Here is a 12,955-nt window from a genome sequence, read left to right on the forward strand (position 1 = left end):
AAGACGGTATAATTTTGGATTTACACTCCAGAGGGGGTTGTGTGCCTTAGCAACTGGAAGGTGCCTTAGCTGAGCCTTCCCATGCAGAGCTGATCTCAGCATGTGGGTGAAGCTGCAGCTGGGTGTGTCCCTACCTGTGTGTAGGCTGCGGAAAGAGCAAGCGTGGAGAGTTTAGCAATTTATCACAGCACCACAGTGTGAAAGGGAGCAGAGGCTGGTGGGTCAGGCCGGTCCAGTGGTACCCCAGTTCCAAGTGGCACCCTGGGGGGAATCCGTCACACCACCCTCGTACAATAATCCCAAACATCACTCTGAAGCCTAGAAAGTGTGTTGAGTCAGCGGGAAGGAAATGAAATTAGCTAAAATCGTGGCTGGGAACTCTTTTTGTTTGGAATATCACTAGGTTCAATCATCACTGGGATTCACAGTCTGTTTCCATCCAATTTTTAAGTTCTCAACTGTTTTGTTTGTTTGTTTTTAAAAGCACACAACTTTATAAAATGACCTGAGCGACAGCACAGACTTTCAGCTACTAGTAATGAGTAACATCGGCCAAAAACACTACACAGTTTAGGGGCAATACACAAGTTGTTCAGTACTGTATAATGCCATTTTTGGGTGAAATTTGGCGATACATACAATAAGTGTCTTGACATATAATACATTTTAAATTTCAGACTGAATGAAGTACCCCATTCGAGTTTACCTGGATAATCTGAGCAGCAAGTTCCGGTGTCCCATGTTTCAGGTCATGTCCATTGATTGCGAGTACCCGGTCATTGCTGCAGAGTCTGCCATCTTGAGCAGCCAATCCCCCTTCCAAAAGGTCGAGGATAAAAACTCCTGGCTCATCTGTTCTGCGCACTAATTTAATGCCAAGCTGTTCACTAGAGTCTCGTTTATGCAGCATCACCTGAAAACCATCTTCTCGCAGGGAAGTGCTGTCAGCATGGTTGTGTGTCCGGCTTCCAAATCGTCTCTCTCGGAGCACCGTGAGATGCAGCACCATGCAGGGCTGGGAAAGAACAGCTCGAGCATGGTTATGGGACACGTTGCTGATGTCAAAGTTATTGACCTGGAAAACAAGAAGTAAAACAATATTCATAACTGTTTAGTTGTTTCAAGATGTATCAAAATCCTTGCCAAGTTCAGAGACCCTGTTACAAACCTCTAATAGCCTATACCTGGAATTATCTACTTACCCCTCTCTGCTCCTTCCTCTCTTTATTCAATTCTCTCCTAAATAAACACTTCCTAAGCTGAGCCTGCAAAGCTAACCCACATCAACATTATGCCATCATTACTGCAATTAACACTAACTTCCACCACATTCTAAATTACTGCCATCCTCTCTGTCTCCCAGTGCATTTGTGACTGATCATCCTGGGTCTTTCACTATGTATGCTCCTCAAGGCAGGGGCTGTTTGTTCTACTCATGCCTTTATAGGGCCAAACACATTATTGTCACTTTAAATATGAGTAGCTTTAAAGAATTTTACACATGTTCTTTTTAAAGAAAGGAATGTTAAGGATTGGTTTATAATCTTACATATTTTACAAAAAGTAGTGTTTCTGTGAATGGGATTGCAGTAAATGCAGGTGTTTTGTATCAGAAAAGTACCAAATATTTCAACAGTAGATCATCTCCAGTTGGGATAAGTGCTTAGATATTCAGCCAGTCAGATTATCAGAACACTGATAAATCTATAAAATTGGCCTATAGTACAATATGTTGTAGAATAAACTGTTTTTGACTACTGTACAATTCTAATTCATGTTTAGAGTGTGAAGAAAATATTTTTTTTTTCATGTATTTCAGCATACTTTATATTACACTTATATGTTGCCCTAAAGGATAGTATCTGAATTATAGGATGTTCATTTCACAGTTCATCTTGCAGGCCTAGAGCTCATGAACAAAAATGTAAATGAGATACCACATAAGTACATAAGGAAGCAGAGACAGATGCCGTCTTGGATGCAAGTTCAAAACTATATTAAGTCATGCACCTCCTGTACCATAACAAACAAAGAAATTAGCACTGCTGGGCTGAAATACCAACATCTGAGCTACAATCAAATAATTCAAAAGTGTGCAAGATGCAGAATATTAGAATTATGTCTATCATTCTTATTATCATACCTTTTTTTAATTAACTCCACCTCAAATCTGATCTGATTTTACTGACTTCTATCTGAGAACTATTAGAGCTAGATTCAATGCTGGAAGTGGTCTGAAAGCTTGGAATTTCAGCTAATGCTTTAAAAACATTAATTTTTAACTCTTAAGAATTCTAGAATATTGGCTGCTAAAATAGTAGGAATGGGAGGGGAAGAGAGATGGAAAGTCTGAATAAATTGACTTTTGTGTTGTGTATTACCAAAGTTATTAATTTTCTTCCTCTCCTAGGAAAATGAGAGCACCTTGGAGTTTCATGCTACGGCTGCCATCTTGAGCAGTTCCCTGTTTCCACATTCAGAATGATCACAGCACAATTAAGTGGAGGAAAATATTAGATTTAGGGGGAAAAAAGCATAAAGTCAACATTTTTTCAATATAATTGGACCATTGTAGCTCTTTTTGAATGTGGAAACAAGCTGTTTACGCTAGCAACAACATGAGACTCAGACGTCTCTGGAAGAGGGAAACATTGAGGAGGTACAAATATTCACTAACATGTTCTTAAAGAGCTCTGAAGCTAATGCCAAGATTTCCAGAAATGAGTGCTTAACTTTACAAATTAAAGTTTTGAAACCCTTGGCCTTAAGTTTTACGCAGCAAAAATTTTGGAACTATAAAGGTTAAATCAGATGACACCTTCACTTTAAAATTCTGTAATTCAACACCCATTAGTGGTACAGAAACTTTGGGCAGCTGGTATAAATACTTTCAGGCCCATAAACTGTAAGCTAGAGCTGGGAAGGAAACATTTTTCCAGTCCTGTAAAAATTTGAGGTTTCAGAAATGCTTCCCATTGTACGTTGGGATGGGACTTCTTGAAGCTTTTCACAAAAACAAAACAAACAAACAAAAACGGGGACACAAACAGACTATCCTAGTGGGAAGGGCATTTACCTGGGATGTAGGTGACCCAGGTTTAAGTTCCTGAACTAAGTCAGGCAGAGCAGGGACTTGAAACTGGCTTCCCCACAGCCCACGTGAGTATCCTACCCACTGCGCTACTAGCTATTCTTTGTCTGTGTCTCTGGGTTTTGACCAGGAATTTTGTCCTGGACCTAAGAAACCTCTCTTGACTGAAGTTTCATCAAAACCAATATACTTCTGTGAAAAGGTTTCTTTCTGATTATGATTAATCACAAGGCAAAAAGTGCAATATCTTCAAAAAAAATCAACAGTTAAAATGCAGAAGTGTTAGGGTGAAACCCTGTTCCCATTTAAGTTAATAGCAAACTCCTGTTGATATAAATGGGCTCAGGTTTTGCCCTTACAGCCTGTATTGTTAATATAAAAACCAAACCAAACCCTACAGTATATAAACTGCCAGACCTGTTGACTCACTACTCTGATATGCACTAATACAATAGCTGAGATATCTGAGCCATTAATGATTCTCTTCAAAAAGTCGTGGAAGACAGGAGAGATTCCAGAGGACTGGAAAAGGGCAAAATATAGTGCCAAACCATAAAAAGGAAAATAAGGACAACCCAGGGAGTTACAGACCAGTCAGCTTAACTTCAGTACCCAGAAAGATAATGGAGCAAATAATCAAAGCAATCAATTTGCAAACACCTAAAAGATAATAAGGTGATAAATAACGGTCAGCATGGATTTGTCAAGAACAAATCCTGTCAGACCAACCTAATAGCTTTCTTTGATAGGGTAACAAGCCCTGTGGATATGGGGGAAGCAGTAGTGTATCTTGACTTCAGTTAGGCTTTTGATACTGTCTCATATGATCTTCTCATAAACTAGGGAAATACAACCAAGATGGAGCTACTATAATGAGGGTACATAACTGGTTGGAAAACCATTCCCAGAGAGAAGTTATCAGTGGTTCACAGTCAAGCTGGAAGGGCATGTCGAGTGGGGTCCCTCAGGGATTGGTTCTGGGTCCAATTCTGTTCAATATCTTCATCAATGGATGTAGATAATGGCATGGCGAATACACTTATAAAGTTTGCAGGCGATACCAAGCTGGGAGGGGTTGCAAGTGCTTTAGAGGATAGGATTAAAATTCAAAATGATCTGGACAAACTGGATAAATGGTCTGAAGTAAACAGGATGAAATTCAATAAGGACAAAGGCAAAATACTCCACTTAGACAGGAACAAACAGTTGCACACTGAACTACTGGGTCCAGTACTGTGCACCACATTTCAGGAAAGATGTGGACAAGCTGGAGAGAGTCCAGAGAAGAGTACAAAAAAAAGAAGATTAAAGTTCTATAAAATATAACCTGTGAGGGGAGATGGAAAAACCTGGGTTTGTTTAGTCTGGAGAAGAGAAGACTCAAAGGGGACATGGTAACAGTTTTCAAATATATAACAGGTTCTTACAAGGAAAGGGGAGATAAATAGTTCTTGTTATCCTCAGAGTTTCGGACAAGAAGCAATGGCCTTAAATTGCAGCAAGGGTGGTGTAGGTTGGGCATTAGGAGAAACGTTGTAACTGTCAATGTAGTTAAGCACTGGAATAAATTGCCTAGGGAGGTTGTGGAATCTCCATCATTAGAGATTTTTAAGACTAGATGACCTCTCAAGGTCCCTTCCAGTCCTACGATTCTATGACTGTAGGAATATAGAGTATTTCTTTTTGTGGCAGAAATGTTTCAATTCAGTACAGTCATTTCCTGCAGTCCCTAAAACAATAAATACATCTGCAATGAGATTTGATAGGGAAAAAACAGTAGAAAAAAATCAAAAACATCTACCTGTAACAATGAATTTAAACATTAAGTATCTGAGCCAAATCCACAAGAAGTAAGGGAAATTCATAGTTAAGGTTGAAACTTCAAGGCACAATGGGATGAGTTAAGGATGATGTTGTAAGGGTCTCCAAACATTCGGTGATTTTACCATATTATCAGTACATGTGCTCCAACACTTAGGTACAAAGAAGAAAATGAAGGAAAAAGTTTTGAGAAAAAACACCCTTAATAAATGTATCATTTTAGTAAATGAGTGCTGGTACAAAATAGTCCATAATGGGCATATTATTATTTACCTTAGTCATTTCAATCTGTAAGTTTCATGAGAGAAATGGACAAATATAACCTGGTATCAAATCCCTGAAAACAGGAATTTATAATGGAATCTCTGAGAGAGATTTTATTGCAGGATCTCTTTTGATAAATATCTAAGATGTTTCAGTTATTAATCTGTATTACAATTGGTAACTAACTTCTTTTGGTTGATAGATGACATTTCTTGACGTAAGTGAAATGACCTCCAATGTCATATAGATCTACGAAAGTAGAGTTTATATGGGAAATATGTTAAAGGAAGTGTATTTTTTCTGGTCTCTTCCAAAAATGTGCCATGAAAGAGAAACCTGAAATGAAATACAAGTTCAATTTAAAAACAAACAAACCAACCACAAACAATGATGTTTTTCATCCACTGAGTAACATTTTTAAGCCCTAGTCGTCCTTGCTTTAGAAGGAATCAATAGTCTACTTCTTACACACTACTGTGTTAATTCTAAAACATATTAAAGCAAGCTGGGTGTGAAAGCAAAATATCTATTTCTTCCACACAGACCTTCTAAGTGAAACACAGTGGAAAAAGTATGTGGAAAAAGTGCCAAATACCTTCTTTTTAGCATTTAGCAGATGACACAATAGTAGCTCAAAGTAAAATGTCCTTGAACAAAGACATATTTCTCTTTACCCTTCTCTGACAAAATAAAGACCTCCCTCAACTGTGTGTTATAACATCATGTGATTCGTAACATAATAGTGCATCAAAAAGTCCATAACACCACTATGCAACACTGTAATCTGAGAGGGACGAGGTGTGGAACACGCTGTCAGAAGTCTTAAAAGAGCAACACTCCAATGCGGAAACTACAGAACCCGAACCACCAAAAACGAAAATCAACCTTCTATTGGTGGCATCTGACTCAGATGATGAAAATGAACCTGCATCAGTCTGCACTGCTTTGGTTTGTTACTTAGCAGAACCCGTCATCAGCATGGAATCAAGTCCTCTGCAATGGTGGTCGAAGCATAAAGGGACACACGAATGTGTAGTATATTTGGTACACAATACGCTGGCTATAACAGAGCCCTGCGAACACCTGTTCTCATTTTCAGGTAGCATTGTAAATAAGAAGCGAGCAGCATTATCTGCCATAAATGTAAACAAACTTGTTTGTCTTAGTAATTGGCTGAACAAGAGTGGACTGGTAGGCTCTAAAGTTTTGAATTATTTTATTTTTGAGTGCAGTTGTGTAAAAAAATAAATAATAATTCTACACTTTTAAGTTGCACATTCTCAATAAAGAGATTGCACTACAGTACTTGTATGAAGTGAACTGAAGAATACTATTTATTTTATCTTTTTTACAGTGCAAATATTTGTAAAAAAAATAAATATAAAGCGAGCACTGCACACTTTGTATTCTGTGTTGTAATTGAAATCAATATATTTAAAAATGTAGAAAACATCCAAATGTTAAATAAATGGTATTCTATTATTGTTTAACAATGTGATTAAAACTGTGATTAATCTAGACTATTTTTTAATCGTGCAATTAATATTTTTAAATTGTTTGACTTTCTTAATGTTTACATAAAATTACATACATTAAATAATATTAAGATTGATATTTATAATGTTAGGCAAACAATGAATTAATCAGATTTTTTTAAAACCCTGTTGATATGAAATATACTTTATAATTTTATATAATAGTATTAAACCTTGTGCCCTCAGTCAAGTATTAAAGGTTACCTGAAAAAAAAAATACTTCTCCATTCATCTTAAAGCTAAAGTTCATCTTACAGTCATATTCAGCTTGTCTAAATTTCTCAGATAACACTCTCTGAACAGATCTTCAGATGTCCACAACTGAAGCATGAACATATAACTGCATGCAACACAATACCTAGTTTTGGTCTGCAAAGGCCAAGCCTAGTAAATTTCTTGAGCCATCTTAGCATCAGCACAGGCCAACTCTGAGCAAGGAAGCCCTTAGGTCTTCCACAGAGTTTGGTTTGTGTCATCTGCACCTCTCCACACCCTGCTTCTACACGCCCTTCTTACAATGGCAAGGAGATTCTACTGAACTTGCTTACAGAGTTTGCAGAGCCTCAGTGTTAACAAGTCTATAGGGTTTTTACACTGCAGTTCCAATTTTTTCCCATCTCGAGGCACTTTACAAATACTTATAGCTTTTGGAACCATAACTGCCAGCTGCTCAACAAGAATTTCTACAGCTTCAACAGGCTCATCATTCTGGCAGCTCACGACGCAACCCTTGATTACTGAAAGGCTCTCATTGGCTGCTGGGGTTAGTGACTGGATATAGCATCCAAACAACACCTGCAACTGCCTGGTTTTGAACATATCTTGGGTTACTTTTTGCCAACCTCTGTCATAATATTCTGTGATAGTAAAAGGGCTGGTTTCTCTAACGTCAGGAAAGGAAGATTTTATTTTCTGAAGTCCATACTAATTTTATTTAAAGGATACTAAAATTTCCCAACCATGTCTACCTGCTGGATTTTGTGTGTGTGTGTGTGTGTGTGTGTGTGTGTGTGTGTGTGTGTGTAAAATACAAAAAAAAATCCAGCATATGGACAATCTACAATGAGGTGGAATTGTCCAGATTTGGCGAGGAGGGGGCATTTACTATGGTATGTCAGATCCTAAGGACAGTAATACTTAAAGTACCTGAAAATAAAATTAAAGAATTCATTTGAAATAAAACAGAACCAAAGCTTTTAATACTTTCTTCTGCTATTTCCTCATTCTTCTAGATTTATTATATAATTATAAAAATAATAACCAAAGTTATTTTATCTGTTAATTTTAAATACGAAATATAACCCTAATATTCATAACAGAACATTTCAAATCACATGAGTGAAGGACTTCACCACAAAATTTTTGTTTTTAAACATAATTGTTGATTTCAAGTAATAAAGAATGGCAGGGCAGCTGCAGCTGGAAGGGAACATTGCAGCCTAGTTAGCATAACAAACAGGGCAAAAATCAATCCAGTAACTCACAAATGCAATTGCAAAAGGCAAATTAAATTAAACTTCCTAACCAAAAATAACCTTTGCTTTCTTCGGAGGGGGTGCCTATACCTCAAAAGAGGAGGAGGAGAGCCTCAGACCATTAAAAATAGAAAATAATACACTCAGCCTTTCTTATCCTTTTAAAAGCTATTGAACAGAAATAATTATAGGAAGCCAAGCCCCATGAACTATGTAAATCATTGGTATCAGTAGTGGAATAACAGACTCTGCTCAGTCTGAATAATAATTTGTTTTTAAACTAATATTGCAAAGCTAACATTTACACAACACAGATTGGCAAGAGAACTACCACCATCTCATAACATACTGTACATCAATGACTGAATGCATGCAACTAGATAGACAATTTAATTAGATTCCATACTTGAAGTATTTGGTCTCCAGCAAGGAGTCTTCCATCTCTGGCAATGATCCCATCTCGATAAACCTCTTGAATAACAATGTTGATCAAAGGAGTTTCATTGCCACCTACTATGCTAATTCCTAACTCAATATAAGGATTGGACCGGTGAATTTCAATTGTAGTGATTTCTCCTTCGGGCAAGGTAGGTGGCTGGTGGGTTGCTGACAAGTTTAAAGAAACAAATAAAGAAAGGTTAATATATTTTATATCCCAGTACATTTTCAACATTGAAAATTATTGGAGGACAATATAAGCACACCAGACGACAATGGTATAATGCAAATAAAACAAATTGGATTGGCTCCACTGTTTGCTGAAATACCTTGGTTAACAAAAAGATAAAGACCTAGAATAAGTGATCAGTATCCATGCACTAAGAGAAAAAGACAGGTATTACTTTAAAAAGAGGATATTCTGAACCCTTTGGGACCTAACCTTTAATCATAGAATCATAGAATATCAGGGTTGGAAGGGACCTCAGGAGGTCATCTAGTCCAACCCCCTGCTCAAAGCAGGACCAATCCCCAATTTTTTCCCCAGATCCCTAAATGGCCCCCTCAAGGATTGAACTCACAACCCTGGGTTTAGCAGACCAATGCTCAAACCACCGAGCTATCCCTCCCCCCCATTATTATTATTTAAAAATAATTATCTTCTTTTTCATACATTTTCTTTTTCAATTAGCTCTTTCAAATGTTTCAAAAGTTTATCTAAAGTTCCGTTTATAAAAGATAATAATAGAAAAGAAACATAACATTGTGAGTCCAAATCTAAGAAGTTAGAATTACATATTTGTCACTCCTTCCTTAACCAGTTCCGCACGACAGCAACAGCTGTCACTGATCTACAAGGTCAAGGCAAGAAACAAGCACCCCTCCAAACACAAACACAGACAGCTACAATGGAAGAGGAGGATGCTAATGAATGGTGAGTACACAGCCTACAAACAGGAAAAGGAAGGGGAAAGACCACCTTCCTCTGTGGTAAGGCTCAGTGTTTCCTCTCTAATATCGCAGATGCTAGAGGTGTTACTGTTAGTTCGATGCAGATGGATGCAGGAGTTACTCAGTTGCCTTTTCGTTCGAACAGGACAGTATTCCATAGGTGGGAAGCCTGTTGATCCAGGGGGAAAAAAATCTCATCTTAGAAACCAGCTTCAGCAATTCTATAGAAAACACATTGCCTCAATGTAGCTATCAGACCATTAACAGAACGCAGACATTGACATGCTCTACAGTACCGGATAGCTTTGTGTTATACCAGTATGATACTATTGCAGTAAAAACAACAGATAGATCTTTCCCAACTAATTGTGTTTTCATTCAAGTGCTACATTTTCAAGTAGAGAACTCTTTGGGGAGTTTAACTTTCCAATAAGAATCACTATACGACAAGCACAGCAGTTGGAGATGTAGGGTTTGTTATTTGTTTGCAGGAGATAAACTTACAATTATGTCACTTTAAGTTTCTAAGTTTGATTTAGACAGATCAAACAGAGAATTAAAAGACAAACATGACATACCATCTGCTACTGTGCTCTCTTCAAAGGCAGGGTTGTCAAGGCCAGGCTCATCTGTCCACGCAGGAAGAGTAGTTGGTGTAAAGTTCTGATCCACTGGCACAGGTCCCGGCCCAGCATGGTCTGTATCTGGAGATAACGTGCCTGGGTGATCTATCACACTCGGCCCATTTTCATTCTCAGCTTCCGTCTGCAGTTTGCTAGACTTCCTTTTCTCCAGTACAACCCTTCGATGGGAAGCTCCAGGACACCTAGAGATGGACTGTCATGTTACTTTCAAATATATATCAAAAGTGGTCATATTACACAGCACAAAACGCTTGAACATTCCTGTCCCAAATTTCATGTAACCCACTTCCATGGCTCTCCAAGTCCACAGCGCCCACTGCTTCCATGTTCCCCAGTCACCAGCATGCCTTCCAGTGTACGTCCTACCAGTCTCTTGCTCCCCTTCCAGGCATCCTTTCGTTTGCCATCCATAGAATGCCCCCTTCCTCATTTCCAAGAACAGGTATCACAGTTCCATGATACCCAATCCCTTACTCTGAGTCCAAGCCCTGCCCCCTTGTATGCCCCCTATTCAACTTCCCTCCACACTGTGATGGGTTGGATCACAGAAACCCCCTTGGGGCTGTCAACTCATGTGCCAAGACCACTTCTGCCCCTGCTTTCCCTGCCAGCTTGGGACTCCAGCACCCTGTCTTGTTGAGCCAGACAGGCCAGTCTGCTCTAACACAGACCCAGGGTCTGAGCCGTATGCCCCAAAGCTGCAGACTTAACTGAAAGCAGCTTAAGAAGTGTTTCTGTCTTTAACACTCAGATGCCCAACTCCCAGTGGGGTCCAAACCCCAAATAAATCCATTTTTCCCAGCATAAAGCTTGTACAGGGTAAACTCATAAATTGTTTGCCCTCTATAACACTGATAGAGAGATATGCACAGCTGTTTGCCCCCCAGGTATAAATACATTCTCTGGGTTAATTAATAAATAAAAAGTGATTTTATTAAATACAGAAAGTAGGATTTAAGTGGTTCCAAGTAGTAACAGACAGAACAAAGTGAATTATCAAGCAAAATAAAATAAAACACACAAGTCCAAGTCTAGTACAGTAATAAAACTGAATACAGATAAAATCTCACCCTCAGAGATGTTTCAATAAGTTTCTTTCAGACTGGAAGCCTTCCTAGTCTGGGCATAATCCTTTCCCCTGGTACAGCCCTTTTTCCAGCTCAGGTGGTAGCTAGGGGATTTCTCATGATTGCCGCCCCCTTTGTTCTGTTCCACCCACTTATATATCTTTTGCATAAGGCAGGAATCCTTTGTCCCTCTGGGTTCCCACCCCTCCTTCTCAATGGAAAAGCACCAGGTTAAAGATGGATTTCAGTTCAGGTGACATGATCACGTTACTGTAAGACTTCATTACCCACTTGCCAGGCCACATGTATAGAGGAAGACTTACAAGTAAAACAGAGCCATTTATAGTTAATTGTCCTGGTTAATGGGAGCCATTAAGATTCCAAACCACCATTAATGGCCCACATTTTGCATAACTACACTAGGACCTTAGAGTTATATTTCATATTTCCAGTTTCAGATACAAGAATGATACATTTATACAAATAGGGTGACCACACTCAGTAGATTATAATCTTTGTAATGATACCTTACAAGAGACCTTTTGCATGAAGCATATTCCAGTTACATTATAGTCACACTCATTAGCATATTTTTATAGAATTATATAGAGTGCAATGTCACACACACTTCCCCTCCCATCACACCAATCCATGCCTCGAATAGGTAGCATATCAATTTGTATTGCTTAACAATTTAAAGCCTGCTTCTGAGTCAGCTCTATATGAGCATGGCCAAGGCTGTAGCCAAAAATAACAAATAAAGTGGGAGTGGGAAGGGAAGAAAAAAACTCTACATCCTGCTGTCACCTGTGCATGCATAAGTTTTCTGAACAGAGCATTTCTCTACCCCAGGCTAGTATACAGGGAGCCAGAACCAGGGCTTTCTTCATTATGGTTAAAAAGACAGCAACCAACAGATAATTTCAGGCAGGACATAAAAAATGCACAGTCCTTAATTTACAAAGTTTCCTTTTAATTAGTATAAAGCCTTTTATTTTCCCAGCTCCTCTTGCTTCCTGACCTATGGATGGGTTGGAAACACACATTTTTCCTTTTCCCCCCACTTGGTCCTTCCCTCAGAATTCCACTACCTCCTCTTCATAACTGCTTTAATGAGCCCCTAGTTAAGCTGTTCCCCATCTACTTAGTGTTTTTTGTTTGTGAGTTTCCTATATGTTATTTATATGTGGCGACAACTGTAAGCTCAAAGGGACTATACAATGTTATGGTGATCTTTCATTTATATAATGGTCTTACATTTACATAATGCCTTTCATGTACATTGGTGATCAGGTCTGGACCTGGGTCTTCTGTCTCATCCGTAAGATGGAGTGTTGCCAACGCTCATGATTTGATCATGAGACTCATGATTTGAAGTGTTTTTCTTAAAGCCCCAGCTCTTGGAGTCATGAGAATCTCAGTTTTGTTTTTTTAAGAATACGTTTCTAGGCCTCATGGCTGCAGAGCACAGATTGAAAATGTGAGTCCCAAAAGGCTCAAACACCAGAAGACAAAACAAATTTATTATTTAAAATTTCATGATTTTTAAGTCAATATGATATTTCAGGATCTGACTCGTAGTTTTAAATGCTTGAGTTGGTAATACTGAAAAATTTCCAGCAGCACAGTTCCCCCTAGCACCACACTGGGGTTCAGTATCTACACCAAA

The 12,955-nt window shown here is 38.5% G+C and overlaps 1 protein-coding gene across 4 annotated transcripts in view; it reads right to left on the minus strand.

Moving 5' to 3' along the window:
- The window catches only part of LNX2 (ligand of numb-protein X 2), a 92,822-nt gene that overhangs the window by 19,760 nt on the left and 60,107 nt on the right, over positions 1–12,955 (minus strand). For 3 of the 4 annotated variants that reach the window (XM_077809759.1, XM_077809767.1, XM_077809778.1), the window contains 4 exons: positions 10,154–10,401; positions 9,604–9,744; positions 8,593–8,792; positions 707–1,075 (listed from right to left, as the gene is read on the minus strand). In XM_077809759.1, coding sequence (XP_077665885.1) covers positions 707–1,075; positions 8,593–8,792; positions 9,604–9,744; positions 10,154–10,401 — 958 coding nt within the window. The remainder of the gene's footprint in view (positions 1–706; positions 1,076–8,592; positions 8,793–9,603; positions 9,745–10,153; positions 10,402–12,955) is intronic. The other variant, XM_077809788.1, reaches the window with a different exon arrangement.

The sequence above is a fragment of the Eretmochelys imbricata genome, chromosome 1 (assembly GCF_965152235.1).
Source record: "Eretmochelys imbricata isolate rEreImb1 chromosome 1, rEreImb1.hap1, whole genome shotgun sequence".
Lineage (NCBI taxonomy): Eukaryota > Metazoa > Chordata > Testudines > Cheloniidae > Eretmochelys > Eretmochelys imbricata.